We start from the raw sequence: 19,410 nt of genomic DNA on the forward strand, positions 1-19,410 counted from the left end.
GTAGCCTAGTGGTTAGAGTGTAGAGGTGGCAGGGTAGCCTAGTGGTTAGAGTGTAGAGGTGGCAGGGTAGCCTAGTGGTTAGAGTGTAGAGGTGGCAGGGTAGCCTAGTGGTTAGAGTGTAGAGGTGGCAGGGTAGCCTAGTGGTTAGAGTGTAGAGGTGGCAGGGTAGCCTAGTGGTTAGAGTGTAGAGGTGGCAGGGTAGCCTAGTGGTTAGAGTGTTGAGGTGGCAGGGTAGCCTAGTGGTTAGAGTGTAGAGGTGGCAGGGTAGCCTAGTGGTTAGAGTGTAGAGGTGGCAGGGTAGCCTAGTGGTTAGAGTGTAGAGGTGGCAGGGTAGCCTAGTGGTTAGAGTGTAGAGGTGGCAGGGTAGCCTAGTGGTTAGAGTGTAGAGGTGGCAGGGTAGCCTAGTGGTTAGAGTGTAGAGGTGGCAGGGTAGCCTAGTGGTTAGAGTGTAGAGGTGGCAGGGTAGCCTAGTGGTTAGAGTGTAGAGGTGGCAGGGTAGCCTAGTGGTTAGAGTGTAGAGGTGGCAGGGTAGCCTAGTGGTTAGAGCGGTGGACTAGTAACCAGAAGGTTGCAAGTTCAAATCCCTGAGCTGACAAGGTACAAATCTGTAGTTCTGCCCCTGAACAAGGCAGTTAACCCACTGTTCATAGGCCGTCATTGAAAATAAGAATTTGTTCTTAACTGACTAGCCAAATTAAGTAAAAATAAACTATAGGTGTAAAAAAAAAGAAGAAATGTACAGTACCTGTAAAAAATATAGAATCATTAACTTTGGCCATAGACATTGCCTCTGTTTTTTTTCCAGGTGTAATAGTAGTATAATTATGCATGTATGTTTTAATGAGTACAGTACTATTGTGATGTCGTCTTCTATGACATAACAGACTTTTATATTTAAAAAAAAATTGTATTGGTCTTTTTAGAGGGTCTCATCAACCACAGTGTTAGAGAGAGAAATGATTCACTTAGCTCTTGTTGTTTTACAACTTTGAAGACGTAGCTACCGCAGTCACGCTCGTTCAATTACAACCAACCCAACATAAAAGATATACTGCTGTTAGGTTCTAATTTGTCAGAGTAAATAACTCACGGACACTAGAGAACCAAGTATAATTCTTCCCAAAGGGTCGACACAGCTTTTCAAATACATTTTTCCACCATCACAAGTATATACATTCTTCAATTTAGGCCCTCCTCCTCTCCAATCCTTACATCATATAGTTTGACAGGAAGAGGGTAATAAACAATCTCTCCCTTCAGGGGGATCTGACCTGACCTCAACCCCTCCTTCGCCTAATCCACAGATATCCATACACTTCCCCTATAGCAATCCTGTGACTTCCTCCCGTCCACCCAAAACATCCCAAAGCCATCTGTCTCCTACAGAGAATCATTATCTTCTGATGTAAAAAACAACAACAATCTCTTTCACTCCTTTATATACTATTCTTCTGGAGTATAACAATGTTCCAAGTTTCACCCAGAATCTAACACTGTGAAATAAACACAAATTGCTTATTGGAAATTTGTGCCAGGCACACAAACAATTAACTTTTTCAGTGAATTTGAGTCACAGATGAAGACCGTATGTTACTTAAGACAGAAACAATAGGAGTGAGGTTGGACAGGGAGGATGGGTGGGTGTATAACACAGCTGTCTAGCATCCCATTATGTTGTGTGTACGAATCACGTCAAGAACAACTTTAGAATTTTAGCAAAAACTCTTAACTACTGAACTAGCATGTCAGCTAACACTAAACTTTAACTACTTAGCAGCATGTTAGCTAATCCTAACCTTTAACTTCTTAGCTAGCATGTTAGCTAACCCTATTGCGACCGTCAATCAAATGTTACGTTCCCCAGCAAAAGAAAATCCAAAATGTCACTTAAACAGAAAGGGGAACTGACAGAGTCACTGACAGAAACCTAAATGAAACAGGTGGTGTTTTAGGAGGGGTTCTGATAGACACTCATGGGGGTGTCCACTGAAAGTTGACTAGCAACAACAACTGGAACCTAAAAGACACCCACCATGAGAGCCCACTAAACTAAAGAACAACCCACCCCAAACTTCAAGACAGGAAGCAAACCAAAAACTTGAACAAAATGGAAACAGGGAAGATCAGACAAAGGAATGTTTTTCTAGAAATCAAATAGGGGAGCGCCAATGTAAGGTGGTGACCCTCCACATCTCTCAAGACAACTGGAGCACTGGGCCAGCCACTCTTAAATATCACGTAGGCCAGCACAGGTGAAACACATACTGACTAACGAGGTGGCACCAATCGGTGAGCCGTACATGCTAACGTGCTACTCATGCTAAAAGTCCAACCTCAAAACATAAATGGAAAAACCAAAACTTTTAACACAACTGAAACGTTGTATGTTCAAATCACGTCATGGACTAACTTTAGCATTTGAGCGAATTAGCAACAACAAATTACTTTTTAGCTACTTAGCTACCATATTACTTAAACTTAACCCCTAGCCTAGCTAAAGTTAACCACCCAGTTAACCTAGCTAGCTAACGTTAGCCACAACAAATTGGAATTTGTGTCATGTACATGAATGCATTATGAAGAAAGAAAATAATGTAATACACAGGAAATGCATTGTGAATAAATGTGTGTAGTGGACTAAGTAATTAATGTCTATTTCACAATAAGCTGTGATAGTCAGTTACCTATAAAGGCTTGAAAATCCCCCTGCTACTGTTTCCCAGGAGTGGCCTGGTCCCAGATCTGTTTGTGCTGACCATAGGATTTGGCAAGACCGAACAAACAGATCTGGGACCTGGTTATCCCCAGGGGTGTTGGTGACTTTACACAACACTGGTCGTCAAGCTTGGGACTGGGACAGAGTGGGTTATGTTGCGAAGATGGAATAGTTATTTGGCGTTCTAGATCTAATGGATGAGGAATGATGACTTGGATTACTTGGCATTCTAGAATCTAGTGGACAAGTGATGATGACTGGGATTACTTGGCATTCTAGAATCTAGTGGACAATTGATGATGACTGGGTTGGGAGGCAGGGATCCATTTTACATGGCTGACCCCGGTTTAATCTGATAAATGTGTGTAGTGACATAATTGCCACTTGATTGAGGAAACTGAAGGGACTCGGGGCTTGTGCTGAGTAATGACTCCACAATCTCACTCTCCTTCCGTTCAAAAGAACTGAATGAGCCATAAGGTGGAATACAGATTAGTATACAGGCCTGGCTGATTAAACAGTCTAGCTTCAAAAGAGAACAGATGCCGATGACGCAGCCAGACATCGAGCCAGTCAGATTACAATGATGTCCTCCACGTGCCTCTTGACTGGACCTAGGCTTTGAGCCTGTGTGGTTGAGGAAGTGTATGAATTCAATGTTATTTGACTGATGGAAGGCGCTGAATGGGAATGAAGAGGGTGCAGTGCTGCTTCGATGCATTCTGTTGATATACACACGACGTGATGTTCAATACCACAGTATGTCTGTCTCATACGCTCAATCAGTCATGATGTTGATATACACACCACTTGGTGCTAACGGTGGGCGATATATAGAATTAATTTGAATGTATGTTTTAGCGTGATATTCCAAATATCGCAAGAATTGGCGTTTTTATTTACATGTTTTGTGTTTGTCCGCTTGTAGGCCTTAAGTAACTACCGCAGGCCGTGCCTAAGGACTGTGGGCTGTGCTCAGCTTCCCACTTATACACCAAGCCCCTCCCCTACTGCCACTCAAAACAAAAAAAAGCGATTTGAGGTTTGGTCAGAATCGTTCATATGGACACTGAAACACATTGAGACATTATTGTACTGTGATAGAAGAGACGTTAACCTGTTTATGTGTTATGTCTCAACTACTTACATTTTGCCAAAAGCAGACACTACTAAAACAGGAGTATCAATGAACATTGATTCTGGAAAATTAAAGCTCAATTTGTAGTGTGCGGTATTACGGTACCACGTACCACTAGCAGCATTGTAGTCAGACTGTTATACTAGCTGTCTAGTCTGTGTTTTATAATACCACGTACCACTAGCAGCATTGTAGTCAGACTGTTATACTAGCTGTCTAGTCTGTGTTTTATAATACCACGTACCACTAGCAGCATTATAGTCAGACTGTTATACTAGCTGTCTAGTACTAGCTGTCTAGTCTGTGTTTTATAATACCATGTACGACTAGCAGCATTGTAGTCAGACTGTTATACTAGCTGTCTAGTCTGTGTTTTATAATACCACGTACCACTAGCAGCATTATAGTCAGACTGTTATACTAGCTGTCTAGTACTAGCTGTCTAGTCTGTGTTTTATAATACCATGTACCACTAGCAGCATTGTAGTCAGACTGTTATACTAGCTGTCTAGTCTGTGTTTTATAATACCACGTACCACTAGCAGCATTATAGTCAGACTGTTATACTAGCTGTCTAGTCTGTGTTTTATAATACCACGTACCACTAGCAGCATTATAGTCAGACTGTTATACTAGCTGTCTAGTACTAGCAGTCTAGTCTGTGTTTTATAATACCATGTACGACTAGCAGCATTGTAGTCAGACTGTTATACTAGCTGTCTAGTCTGTGTTTTTATAAAAAAATGTGCAATAAGTATAAAACACAATTATATACAGTACAAGGAATTGGCAACTCGTGCTCATTCTGAGATAAGGTAGGCCAATTGATTTCAATTGGCATGCTGTTGAAACGGTTGAAATGTACAGAGGTGTGTTCATAACAATTCAGCTGTTCTACCTTGTTAAAAAGGGGAAAGGGGAGACCTATGATGCGTTGCTAATATGACTAAGATTGTGGTTTTGGCTTCTGGACAACGAAAGAAAGTTGACAGGGGGAAAAAACCAGTAGAGCAGGAGAGACGTGGTATATGAGGAAGTCTTGGCAAAAGGCCTAGCTGACTATTGAGTTGCAGCTATCAGTGAACAGCATCTAAAGTATTTGTGAAGAGTATCATTTAAATGTTCAGACAAGAAGAAGGGTAATGGTGTGTGGCGAAGATAGCTTATAGGCGCCTCTCTCTCCAGAACGCATGCTCTCAGCTCTCCAGAACACATGCTCTCAGCTCTCCAGAACACATGCTCTCAGCTCTCCAGAACACATGCTCTCAGCTCTCCAGAACACATGCTCTCAGCTCTCCAGAACACATGCACCCAGCTCTCCAGAACACATGCTCTCAGCTCTCCAGAACACATGCTCTCAGCTCTCCAGAACGCATGCTCTCAGCTCTCCAGAACACATGCACTCAGCTCTCCAGAACACATGCACTCAGCTCTCCAGAACGCATGCTCTCAGCTCTCCAGAACACATGCAAGAATTGAAAAATGATTAACATGATCAACAACCAACTTGACAGAATGTTTTAAAGAATAAAGTACACATTTTGTAGAATCAAGCTGTGCAAAGCTCTTAAAGATTTACCAGAAAGACTCACAGTTTAAAGACTTACCAGAAAGACTCACAGTTTAAAGACTTACCAGAAAGACTCATAGTTTAAAGACTTACCAGAAAGACTCATAGTTTAAAGACTTACCAGAAAGACTCACAGTTTAAAGACTTACCAGAAAGACTCACAGTTTAAAGACTTACCAGAAAGACTCACAGTTTAAAGACTTACCAGAAAGACTCACAGTTTAAAGACTTACCAGAAAGACTCACAGCTGTAATTGCTGCCGAAGGTAATTCTAACACGTATTGACTTGTGTGTGAATATTTATGTAAATCAGATTTTCATTTTTTAATTCCAACAAATGTTTTAACATTTTTTTAAATGTTTTATTTTGGGAAATATGTGTAGATGGGGTGAATTTAGATATATATTTTTTAATCCATTTTGAATTCGGGCTGTAACACAAAATGTGTAATGAGTCACACGGTATGAATACTCTCTGAAGGCACTGTAATTGTATGCAGGAATGAACTGGATATTAGTGAACTGCCAATCAGTTTGTCCAAAACATGCGGCAGACACACACCCATATATTTGAGGAGCTATAAATCTGTTAATCTCCCTGGATGGTGCGTGGACCATATTTCATAGATATTGGACGGGATCATCCTCTGCATTTGAATGAACAAATTATTGAACTGCCACTCACCTTGGTCCAAGAACATGTGGTAAACACCATAATGCTCGTACCCACCGGTCCCCTCTCCCGACCTCTTCTCCCCAAAACGCTTAGATGTTAGCAGATCTGAAAAGTGGAAACAATATGTTAGAAGCTCCACTACTACAGTGCTTCCACCTGTCCAGGACCTTCTGACATTAGGGCCAAGGGGAAGGAGTAAGGAGGGAATTACACTCGTAGTGGGAATAAAATGTATTATTTAAAGGCTTGAAGGGGTTCTCTGGCTGTCCCCTTATCAAAACCCTTTGAATAATCTTTTTGTTTCCAGGGTTTTACCTGGAACCCAAAAAGTTTCAACCTGGAACCCAAAAGGGTTCTACCTGGAACCCAAAAGGGTTATCTTACGGGGTCATCTGAAGAACCCTTTTGGGTTCCAGGTAGAAACTTTTTGGGTTCCAGGCAGAACCCTTTTTTTCTTAGTTTCGGACTGACTGTAAGTGCAATCAGATTGATCACTTGAAACAGCAGCAAACAGTGACAGGAAATGGATATGAATTTTATTTTGTTTCTCTTTTCTCTGTCCAGGTAACCTGGCTATCCATGAGGAGTTGGAGCAGCTTGTAGCCTCCTTCCTGGGGGTAGAGTCCTCCATGATCTTCGGCATGGGCTTTGCTACCAACTCTATGAACATACCGGCACTGGTCGGAAAGGTGGGTCTTTATCATCTAGCCTGGCTAAACCAGATTGAATGTTCAGTGTGTGTAGTGAAATCCTGCACGGAACATTCAGCGTGCGCTGCCACTTTAAAAGCGCCCTGCCACTTTAAGAGCACGCTGCCACTTTAAGAGCGCCCTGCCACTTTAAGAGTGCGCTGCCACTTTAAGAGCGCCCTGCCACTTTAAGAGCGTGCTGCCACTTTAAGAGCGCGCTGCCACTTTAAGAGCGCGCTGCCACTTTAAGAGCGCCCTGCCACTTTAAGAGCGCGCTGCCACTTTAAGAGCGCCCTGCCACTTTAAGAGCGCGCCGCCACTTTAAGAGCGCCCTGCCACTTTAAGAGCGTGCTGCCACTTTAAGAGTGCGCTGCCACTTTAAGAGCGCGCTGCCACTTTAAGAGCACCCTGCCACTTTAAGAGCGCCCTGCCACTTTAAGAGCGCGCTGCCACTTTAAGAGCGCGCTGCCACTTTAAGAGCGCCCTGCCACTTTAAGAGCGCCCTGCCACTTTAAGAGCGCGCTGCCACTTTAAGAGCGTGCTGCCACTTTAAGAGCGCCCTGCCACTTTAAGAGCGCGCTGCCACTTTAAGAGCGCATCAGCAGTCAGGAAGTAGGAGATTAAGAGCTCTTGCTGCTCTCTGTGTGGCGCGTGGAGCTCTCGGTTGGCATGGCAGTTGGACAGTATGTGCAACTCTGCCGAAGTCTTGTTTATTTTAAGCGTGCTTAGTTGTAAAGGGTTTTTAAGTCGATCGGAGGTGTTACCGGCGATAGGTTGTGGTTGTAATCTTTTGGGTCCGCTCCTGTCATTATTTGCATGGAGTAAAAGCAACATTGTCGCAAAGCTTTGAAACACAAAACCAACAAACCATCGGGTGTGTCAGACGGACAGACAATGCAACTGCAAGCACTTTTTGGACATTTTAAGGCCTTTCTTTTGTGTATGAACAAACCCTCCCGACACCCAATCATACCCCCCTGCACTCCTCCACTGGGAGGTAAACACAGATTATTTAAAATCCTCTATTGTTGATGACTGGGTTCTTTCTTGTCAATTGTTTCTATGAAGTAGCCATTAAATTGCTCTGCCATTATTGTATGAGGTATTCTTGGTTGGGTTACCCCTGGGCTGTGACGTGTGTTTTATATGGTGTGTCTTATCTTTTCTCTCCACTGGCTATCTGGCCAACCGGCTACCCTCTAGTCTCCACTGGCCAACCGGCTACTCTCTAGTCTCCACTGGCCAACCGGCTACTCTCTAGTCTCCACTGGCCAACCGGCTACTCTCTAGTCTCCACTGGCCAACCGGCTACTCTCTAGTCTCCACTGGCCAACCGGCTACCCTCTAGTCTCCACTGGCCAACCGGCTACACTCTAGTCTCTACTGGCCAACAGGCTACTCTCTAGTCTCCACTGGCCAACAGGCTACTCTCTAGTCTCTACTGGCCAACAGGCTACTCTCTAGTCTCCACTGGCCAATAGGCTACTCTAGTCTCTACTGGCCAACAGGCTACTCTCTAGTCTCCACTAGCCAACAGGCTACTCTCTAGTCTCCACTAGCCAACAGGCTACTCTCTAGTCTCCACTGGCCAAACGGCTAGTGGTCTACAGTAGTCCACTACCCTATAGACCCTGGTCTACAGTAGTCCACTACCCAATAGACCCTGGTTTATAGTCGTCCACTACCCTGGTCTACAGTAGTCCCCTAACCTATAGACCCTGGTCTACAGTAGTCCACTACCCTATAGACCCTGGTCTACAGTAGTCCACTACCCAATAGACCCTGGTTTATAGTCGTCCACTACCCTGGTCTACAGTAGTCCCCTACCCTATAGACCCTGGTCTACAGTAGTCCACTACCCTATAGACCCTGGTCAACAGTAGTCTACTACCCTGGTCTACAGTAGTCCACTACCCCATAGACCCTGGTCTACAGGAGTCCACTACCCTGGTCAACAGTAGTCTACTACCCTATATACCCTGGTCAACAGTAGTCCACTACCCTGGTCTACAGTAGTCCACTACCCTGGTCAACAGTAGTCCACTACCCTGGTCAACAGTAGTCCACTACCCTGGTCAACAGTTGTCCACTACCCTGGTCTACAGTAGGCCACTACCCTGGTCAACAGTAGTCCACTACCCTGGTCTACAGTAGGCCACTACCCTGGTCAACAGTAGTCCACTACCCTGGTCTACAGTAGTCCACTACCCTGGTCTACAGTAGTCCACTACCCTGGTCAACAGTAGTCCACTACCCTGGCCAACAGTAGTCCACTACCCTGGCCAACAGTAGTCCACTACCCTGGCCAACAGTGTCCACTACCCTCGTCAACAGTAGTCCACTACCTTATAGACCCTGGTCAACAGTAGGCCACTACCCTGGCCAACAGTAGTCCACTTCCCTCGTCAACAGTAGTCCACTACCCTATAGACCCTGGTCAACAGTAGCACACTACCCTGGCCAACAGTGGTCCACTACCCTCGTCAACAGTAGTCCACTACCTTATAGACCCTGGTCAACAGTAGTCCACTACCCTATAGACCCTGGTCTACAGTAGTAGGCAGTAAAGTAATAACCCCCATACAGTAATAAACCCCATACAGTAGAGTAATAACCCCGTACAGTACAGTAATAACCCTGTACAGTACAGTAATAACCCCCATACAGTAGAGTAATAACCCCGTACAGTACAGTAATAACCCCCATACAGTAATAACCCCCATACAGTAATAACCCCCATATAGTAATAACCCCCATACAGTAATAACCCCCATACAGTAATAACCCCCATACAGTAATAACCCCATACAGTACAGTAATAACCCCCATACAGTACAGTAATAACCCCATACAGTAATAACCCCCGTACAGTAATAACCCCATACAGTAATAACCCCCATACAGTAATAACCCCATACAGTAATAACCCCCATACAGTAATAACCCCCATACAGTAGAGTAATAACCCCCATACAGTAGAGTAATAACCCAGTACAGTACAGTAATAACCCCATACAGTAATAACCCCATACAGTACAGTAATAACCCCATACAGTAATAACCCCCATACAGTAATAACCCCCCATACAGTAATAACCACATACAGTAATACCCCACATACGGTAATAACCCCCCATACAGTGCAGTAATAACCCCATACAGTAATAACCCCCATACAGTACAGTAATAACCCCCCTACAATAATAACTCCCTTACAGTAATAACCCCCATACAGTACAGTAATAACCCCATACAGTAATAACCCCCATACAGTAATAACCCCATACAGTAATATCCCCATACAGTAATAACCCCCATACAGTACAGTAATAACCCCCATAAAGTACAGTAATAACCCCCTACAGTAATAACCCACATACAGTACAGTAATAACCCCATACAGCAATAACCCCATACAGTAATAACCCCCATACAGTACAGTAATAACCCCATACAGTAATAACCCCCCTACAGTAATAACCACCATACAGTAATAACCCCCATAAAGTGCAGTAATAACCCCATACAGTACAGTAATAACCCCATTCAGTAATAGTCTACTACCCTGGTCTACAGTAGTCCACTACCCCATAGACCCTGGTCTACAGGAGTCCACTACCCTGGTCTACAGTAGTCCCCTACCCTATATACCCTGGTCTACAGTAGTCCACTACCCCATAGACCCTGGTCTACAGGAGACCACTACCCTGGTCTACAGTAGTCCCCTACCCTATATACCCTGGTCAACAGTAGTCCACTACCCTATAGACACTGGTCTACAGTAGTCCCCTACCCTATATACCCTGGTCTACAGTAGTCCACTACCCCATAGACCCTGGTCTACAGGAGTCCACTACCCTATATACCCTGGTCAACAGTAGTCCACTACCCTATATACCCTGGTCAACAGTAGTCCACTACCCTGGTCCACAGTAGTCCACTACCCTGGTCAACAGTAGTCCACTACCCTGGTCAACAGTAGTCCACTACCCTGGTCAACAGTAGTCCACTACCCTGGTCTACAGTAGTCCACTACCCTGGTCAACAGTTGTCCACTACCCTGGTCTACAGTAGGCCACTACCCTGGTCAACAGTAGTCCACTACCCTGGTCTACAGTAGGCCACTACCCTATATACCCTGGTCAACAGTAGTCCACTACCCTGGTCTACAGTAGTCCACTACCCTGGTCAACAGTACTCCACTACCCTGGTCAACAGTAGTCCACTACCCTGGTCTACAGTAGTCCACTACCCTGGTCTACAGTAGTCCCCTACCCTATATACCCTGGTCAACAGTAGTCCACTACCCTGGTCTACAGTAGTCCACTACCCTGGTTAACAGTAGTCCACTACCCTGGTCAACAGTAGTCCACTACCCTGGTCTACAGTAGTCCACTACCCTGGTCAACAGTTGTCCACTACCCTGGTCTACAGTAGGCCACTACCCTGGTCAACAGTAGTCCACTACCCTGGTCTACAGTAGGCCACTACCCTGGTCAACAGTAGTCCACTACCCTGGTCTACAGTAGTCCCCTACCCTATATACCCTGGTCAACAGTAGTCCACTACCCTGGTCTACAGTAGTCCACTACCCTGGTTAACAGTAGTCCACTACCCTGGTCAACAGTAGTCCATTACCCTGGTCTACAGTAGTCCACTACCCTGGTCAACAGTTGTCCACTACCCTGGTCTACAGTAGGCCACTACCCTGGTCAACAGTAGTCCACTACCCTGGTCTACAGTAGGCCACTACCCTGGTCAACAGTAGTCCACTACCCTGGTCTACAGTAGTCCACTACCCTGGTCAACAGTAGTCCACTACCCTGGTCAACAGTAGTCCACTACCCTGGTCAACAGTACTCCACTACCCTGGTCTACAGTAGTCCACTACCCTGGTCAACAGTTGTCCACTACCCTGGTCTACAGTAGGCCACTACCCTGGTCAACAGTAGTCCACTACCCTGGTCTACAGTAGGCCACTACCCTATATACCCTGGTCAACAGTAGTCCACTACCCTGGTCTACAGTAGTCCACTACCCTGGTCAACAGTACTCCACTACCCTGGTCAACAGTAGTCCACTACCCTGGTCTACAGTAGTCCACTACCCTGGTCTACAGTAGTCCCCTACCCTATATACCCTGGTCAACAGTAGTCCACTACCCTGGTCTACAGTAGTCCACTACCCTGGTTAACAGTAGTCCACTACCCTGGTCAACAGTAGTCCACTACCCTGGTCTACAGTAGTCCACTACCCTGGTCAACAGTTGTCCACTACCCTGGTCTACAGTAGGCCACTACCCTGGTCAACAGTAGTCCACTACCCTGGTCTACAGTAGGCCACTACCCTGGTCAACAGTAGTCCACTACCCTGGTCTACAGTAGTCCACTACCCTGGTCAACAGTAGTCCACTACCCTGGCCAACAGTAGTCCACATAAGTACAGTAATAACCCCCATACAATAATAACCCCCATACAGTACAGTTATAACCCCCATACAATAATAAACAATAATAACCCCCATACAATAATAACCCCCATACAGTACAGTAATAACCCCCATACAATAATAACCCCCATACAGTAATAACCCCCATACAATAATAACCCCCATACAGTAATAACCCCCATACAGTAATAACCCCCATACAATAATAACCCCCATACAGTTATACCCCATACAGTACAGTAATATCCCCATGCAGTACAGTAATAACCCCCCATACAGTACAGTAATAACCCCGTACAGTACAGTAATAACCCCCATACAGTACAGTAATAACCCCCCATACAGTAATAACCCAATACAGTAATATCCCCCATACAGTACAGTAATAAACCCCCATACAGTAATAACCCAATACAGTAATATCCCCCATACAGTACAGTAATAACTCCCCATACAGTAATAACCCAATACAGTAATATCCCCCATACAGTACAGTAATAACTCCCCATACAGTAATAACCCAATACAGTAATATCCCCCATACAGTACAGTAATAACCCCCCATACAGTAATAACCCAATACAGTAATATCCCCCATACAGTACAGTAATAACTCCCCATACAGTAATAACCCAATACAGTAATATCCCCCATACAGTACAGTAATAACTCCCCATACAGTAATAACCCAATACAGTAATATCCCCCATACAGTACAGTATTAACCCCCCATACAGTAATAACCCAATACAGTAATATCCCCCATACAGTACAGTAATAACTCCCCATACAGTAATAACCCAATACAGTGATATCCCCCATACAGTAATAACCCAATACAGTAATATCCCCCATACAGTACAGTAATAACTCCCCATACAGTAATAACCCAATACAGTAATATCCCCCATACAGTAATAACCCAATACAGTAATATCCCCCATACAGTACAGTAATAACTCCCCATACAGTAATAACCCAATACAGTAATATCCCCCATACAGTACAGTAATAACCCCCCATACAGTAATAACCCAATACAGTAATATCCCCCATACAGTACAGTAATAACTCCCCATACAGTAATAACCCAATACAGTAATATCCCCCATACAGTACAGTAATAACTCCCCATACAGTAATAACCCAATACAGTAATATCCCCCATACAGTACAGTAATAACTCCCCATACAGTAATAACCCAATACAGTAATATCCCCCATACAGTACAGTAATAACTCCCCATACAGTAATAACCCAATACAGTAATATCCCCCATACAGTACAGTAATAACTCCCCATACAGTAATAACCCAATACAGTAATATCCCCCATACAGTACAGTAATAACTCCCCATACAGTAATAACCCAATACAGTAATATCCCCCATACAGTACAGTAATAACTCCCCATACAGTAATAACCCAATACAGTAATATCCCCCATACAGTACAGTAATAACTCCCCATACAGTAATAACCCAATACAGTAATATCCCCCATACAGTACAGTAATAACTCCCCATACAGTAATAACCCAATACAGTAATATCCCCCATACAATACAGTAATAACTCCCCATACAGTAATAACCCAATACAGTAATAACTCCCCATACAGTACAGTAATAACCCCCCATACAGTAATAACCCAATACAGTAATATCCCCCATACAGTACAGTAATAACTCCCCATACAGTAATAACCCAATACAGTAATATCCCCCATACAGTACAGTAATAACTCCCCATACAGTAATAACCCAATACAGTAATATCCCCCATACAGTACAGTAATAACTCCCCATACAGTAATAACCCAATACAGTAATAACTCCCCATACAGTACAGTAATAACTCCCCATACAGTAATAACCCAATACAGTAATATCCCCCATACAGTACAGTAATAACTCCCCATACAGTAATAACCCAATACAGTAATATCCCCCATACAGTACAGTAATATCCCCCATACAGTAATAACCCAATACAGTAATAACTCCCCATACAGTACAGTAATAACCCCCCATACAGTAATAACCCAATACAGTAATAACTCCCCATACAGTACAGTAATAACTCCCCATACAGTAATAACCCAATACAGTAATATCCCCCATACAGTACAGTAATATCCCCCATACAGTAATAACCCAATACAGTAATAACTCCCCATACAGTACAGTAATAACCCCCCATACAGTAATATCCCCCATACAGTACAGTAATAACTCCCAATACAGTAATATCCCCCATACAGTACAGTAATAACTCCCAATACAGTAATATCCCCCATACAGTACAGTAATAACTCCCCATACAGTAATAACTCCCCATACAGTACAGTAATAACTCCCAGTACAGTAATATCCCCCATACAGTACAGTAATAACTCCCAATACAGTAATATCCCCCATACAGTACAGTAATAACTCCCAATACAGTAATATCCCCCATACAGTACAGTAATAAACCCGTAACCCAATTCATTAAAATCTTAATTAAACATAACAGTAGCCAGGGGCATGCCGTCGGGGGGACAGGGAGGCTGAGGGCAGTCTGGACACACACACACACACACACACACACACACACACACACACACACACACACACACACACACACACACACACACACACACACACACACACACACACACAGGCAGTGATTAGCGGAGGAGGGCAGGGGACCACTCCAGGGCCTGATTACCCCATGCGCTGCCCTGCTCTGCTGGCACACAAACCCAGCTAATGTATTTAATTAATAAATGCATTTTATTTTGGAGCGATATTGCGTGGCACCAGCCCAGCTCACACAGAATGGCCAGGGGTTACCGTGGGAAACGTAGCAGTACAGCTGTCACTGATTGGACTGGATGGGAAGAGGCGGTTTGGGGTATTAGTGACAAGGACGAGGTCATGGGGCTGGTTTATACATCTCAAGTGGTTGAGTAGCCCTAGGAGGCAGGCATAGACGGCCATGGCTTCCCCCTGCAGGGACTGAGTGGTTTGTGCGGAGGCCTCAAGCATGGTGTTCTACTGGGAATGGATATATCACCAGGCTAGGTCTCTGTCCACAGGGACTGTCTATATTACCAGGCTAGGTCTCTGTCCACAGGGACTGTCTATATTACCAGGCTAGGTCTCTGTCCACAGGGACTGTCTATATTACCAGGCTAGGTCTCTGTCCACAGGGACTGTCTATATTACCAGGCTAGGTCTCTGTTCACAGGGACTGGCTATATTACCAGGCTAGGTCTCTGTCCACAGGGACTGGCTATATTACCAGGCTGGGTCTCTGTCCACAGACACTGGCTATATTACCAGGCTAGGTCTCTGTCCACAGGGACTGGCTATATTACCAGGCTAGGTCTCTGTCCACAGACACTGGCTATATTACCAGGCTAGGTCTCTGTCCACAGACACTGGCTATATTACCAGGCTGGGTCTCTGTCCACAGACACTGGCTATATTACCAGGCTAGGTCTCTGTCCACAGGGACTGTCTATATTACCAGGCTAGGTCTCTGTCCACAGACACTGGCTATATTACCAGGCTAGGTCTCTGTCCACAGGGACTGTCTATATTACCAGGCTAGGTCTCTGTCCACAGGGACTGTCTATATTACCAGGCTAGGTCTCTGTCCACAGGGACTGTCTATATTACCAGGCTAGGTCTCTGTCCACAGGGACTGGCTATATTACCAGGCTAGGTCTCTGTCCACAGGGACAGTCTATATTACCAGGCTAGGTCTCTGTCCACAGAGACAGGCTAAATATATTACCAGGCTAGGTCTCTGTCCACAGGGACTGTCTATATTACCAGGCTAGGTCTCTGTCCCAGCCAAGGCAGAGCCAGAATGACAGGTCTGACTACAGGTCTGACTACAGTACCCATCAGCACCAGGCTAGACAGGTCTGACTACAGTACCCATCAGCACCAAACTATACAGGTCTGACTACAGTACCCATCAGCACCAAACTATACAGGTCTGACTACAGTACCCAGCAGCACCAGGCTAGACAGGTCTGACTATATTACCCATCATCACCAGGCTAGACAGGTCTGACTATATTACCCATCACCACCAAACTAGACAGGTCTGACTACATTACCCATCAGCACCAAACTAGACAGGTCTGACTGCATTACCCATCAGCACCAAACTAGACAGGTCTGACTACAGTACCCTTCAGCACCAAACTAGACAGGTCTGACTACAGTACCCATCAGCACCAAACTAGACAGGTCTGACTACAGTACCCATCAGCACCAAACTAGACAGGTCTGACTACATTACCCATCAGCACCAAACTAGACAGGTCTGACTACATTACCCATCAGCACCAAACTATACAGGTCTGACTATATTACCCATCAGCACCAAACTAGACAGGTCTGACTACAGTACCCAGCAGCACCAGGCTAGACAGGTCTGACTACAGTACCCATCAGCACCAAACTAGACAGGTCTGACTACAGTACCCATCAGCACCAAACTAGACAGGTCTGACTACAGTACCCATCAGCACCAAACTAGACAGGTCTGACTACAGTACCCATCAGCACCAAACTAGACAGGTCTGACTACATTACCCATCAGCACCAAACTAGACAGGTCTGACTACATTACCCATCAGCACCAAACTATACAGGTCTGACTATATTACCCATCAGCACCAAACTAGACAGGTCTGACTACAGTACCCAGCAGCACCAGGCTAGACAGGTCTGACTACAGTACCCATCAGCACCAAACTAGACAGGTCTGACTACAGTACCCATCAGCACCAAACTAGACAGGTCTGACTACATTACCCATCAGCACCAAACTAGACAGGTCTGACTACATTACCCATCAGCACCAAACTAGACAGGTCTGACTACAGTACCCATCAGCACCAAACTAGACAGGTCTGACTACAGTACCCATCAGCCCCAGGCTAGACAGGTCTGACTACAGTACCCATCAGCCCCAGGCTAGACAGGTCTGACTACAGTACCCATCAGCACCAGGCTAGACAGGTCTGACTACAGTACCCATCAGCCCCAGGCTAGACAGGTCTGACTACAGTACCCATCAGCCCCAGGCTAGACAGGTCTGACTACAGTACCCATCAGCACCAGGCTAGACAGGTCTGACTACAGTACCCATCAGCCCCAGGCTAGGTCTGGTCACCAAACTAGAGTGGCAGCTGTTGTACCAGGGACAGGCCTACTGAACTGGTCCTCCAGGCCAAGCCATGGAAGCCTCTCTGCCCTACCTATGTATCCCTGGCTGCCACTGAGACACATTCATCTAAAGCCCAAGTTGAGAAGACAGACGAATGTTTAATCAATAAGGCATGAGAACCCGGGAACTATCGTATGAATAACTCCCGATTTAAGGGCTGTTCTTAGGCCCGAGGCGAAACTAAGGAGGGTGTCTGTCACGATAAATCCGGATTCGATGGCCTTACTGCTTTTATAAAATGGCTGCCAACATATTAAAAAAAGATTAACAACAGGTTTTCATTAATGTTATTTTACTGAGTAAATTTGTTTTTATTTCATCGTTCCACCAGATTATATAGTTTGGGCGAAAGCCAGTTGTTATTTCTGAAGTTGCTAGCCAAACAGGCTGGTCGGTAGTTACTATGCTAAATAAATCATTGACATGTAGCTAGCTAGCAGAGGTAAAATACTGACGAGAGACAAGAAATAAGAAATAATGATTTTTATAAATAGGCAACAACCAGATGATTAGCGAGTCCATAGGATAGCTATCGAGGCTAGCTAGGCTACTTCTCCCTTTGCTAGCGAAAGCTAACACACAATCACATGAAGCAGATGAAATGACCTGCATGACTGTGTATTTTCACTTGTTTTTTTTTTCCCCCTCTTATTTTCTATTGCCATTTCCTTGGATATATCCTATTATAATGATCCTGATAAATTAAATGTGCCTTGCCCAGAGAAGCTGTCACTCGTTACGTTCATATGCATGTTACGGTGGAGAGATTACAAACAAATAGACGTTTAGACAAATCCCAATGCTAGGGTAAGTAGCATGGGGAAATATTGTCTAAATGCTAAGGGGAGATTCAGTATGTAAATTGCCTGGCTGGGCTATGGGACAGTGAATGCGCATTGATAAATCAAATGGAACTGTTCATAGGTATTATCCCGGAATTGTGGCGAATAACGCCCTGCTATCAACCAATTAGCATCCAGGGTTCAAACAACACATTTTATAATTTTATAATTTACACACCCCCTCCACCCCTTATACGTTTGTATGCCCATATATGGTAATAAGTCACATCAAAGATTTGAGGGCACCGATCAATAGCCAAGATACTCAACTTTCTGCAGACACTTTTGCAGATAAAGGCTATCGTTCTCACCCCAGACTGAACTGAATAAAAACAAAATCACATAGGGTCTCCAAATATGGCGTCTTTCCGTTTAAGAGGTTTTAAGAAGCCTAATATGTAAACTAATGCTTACATTCACCCATGTCAGCTCTCTGTCTTCAAGTGTTTAATGAAACTTTAGGGACATTATAAACAGGGGTTGTGTTGTTGAGGATGGTTGTAATTGAGTTTGCAGACCTAGTAACGTACCCTGTGATCTCAGATCTTCTTGTGCTGTAAAGCCAATTCCTACCATCGTTGTTTATGCATAGGAGTTGGCTGTTCAGCACCAACAGACCTGGGACAAAAGACCCCAGCCACCCCCAGTCATAGACTGTTCTCTCTTCTACCCAGACTATTTGCATTGTGTGCCCCCCCAGCCCCTCTTTTACGCTACTGCTACTCTCTGTTCATCATATATGCACAGTCACTTTAACGATACCTACATGTACATAAAACCTCAATAAGCCTGACTAACAGGTGTCTGTATAGAGCCTTATTACTAACAGGTGTCTGTATAGAGCCTTATTACTAACAGGTGTCTGTATAGAGCCTTATTACTAACAGGTGTCTGTATAGAGCCTTGCTACTAACAGGTGTCTGTATAGAGCCTTATTACTAACAGGTGTCTGTATAGAGCCTTATTACTAACAGGTGTCTGTATAGAGCCTTGCTACTAACAGGTGTCTGTATAGAGCCTTATTACTAACAGGTGTCTGTATAGAGCCTTATTACTAACAGGTGTCTGTATAGAGCCTTGCTACTAACAGGTGT

The 19,410-nt window shown here is 44.6% G+C and overlaps 1 protein-coding gene across 1 annotated transcript in view; it reads left to right on the forward strand.

The window, feature by feature from the left end:
• The window catches only part of sptlc3 (serine palmitoyltransferase, long chain base subunit 3), a 155,899-nt gene that overhangs the window by 73,371 nt on the left and 63,118 nt on the right, over window positions 1-19,410 (forward strand). Inside the window, exon 5 of the mRNA XM_031799979.1 lies at window positions 6,666-6,790. Coding sequence (XP_031655839.1) covers window positions 6,666-6,790 — 125 coding nt within the window. The remainder of the gene's footprint in view (window positions 1-6,665; window positions 6,791-19,410) is intronic.

Source organism: Oncorhynchus kisutch, linkage group LG20 (genome assembly GCF_002021735.2).
Source record: "Oncorhynchus kisutch isolate 150728-3 linkage group LG20, Okis_V2, whole genome shotgun sequence".
In the NCBI taxonomy this organism is placed as follows: domain Eukaryota; kingdom Metazoa; phylum Chordata; class Actinopteri; order Salmoniformes; family Salmonidae; genus Oncorhynchus; species Oncorhynchus kisutch.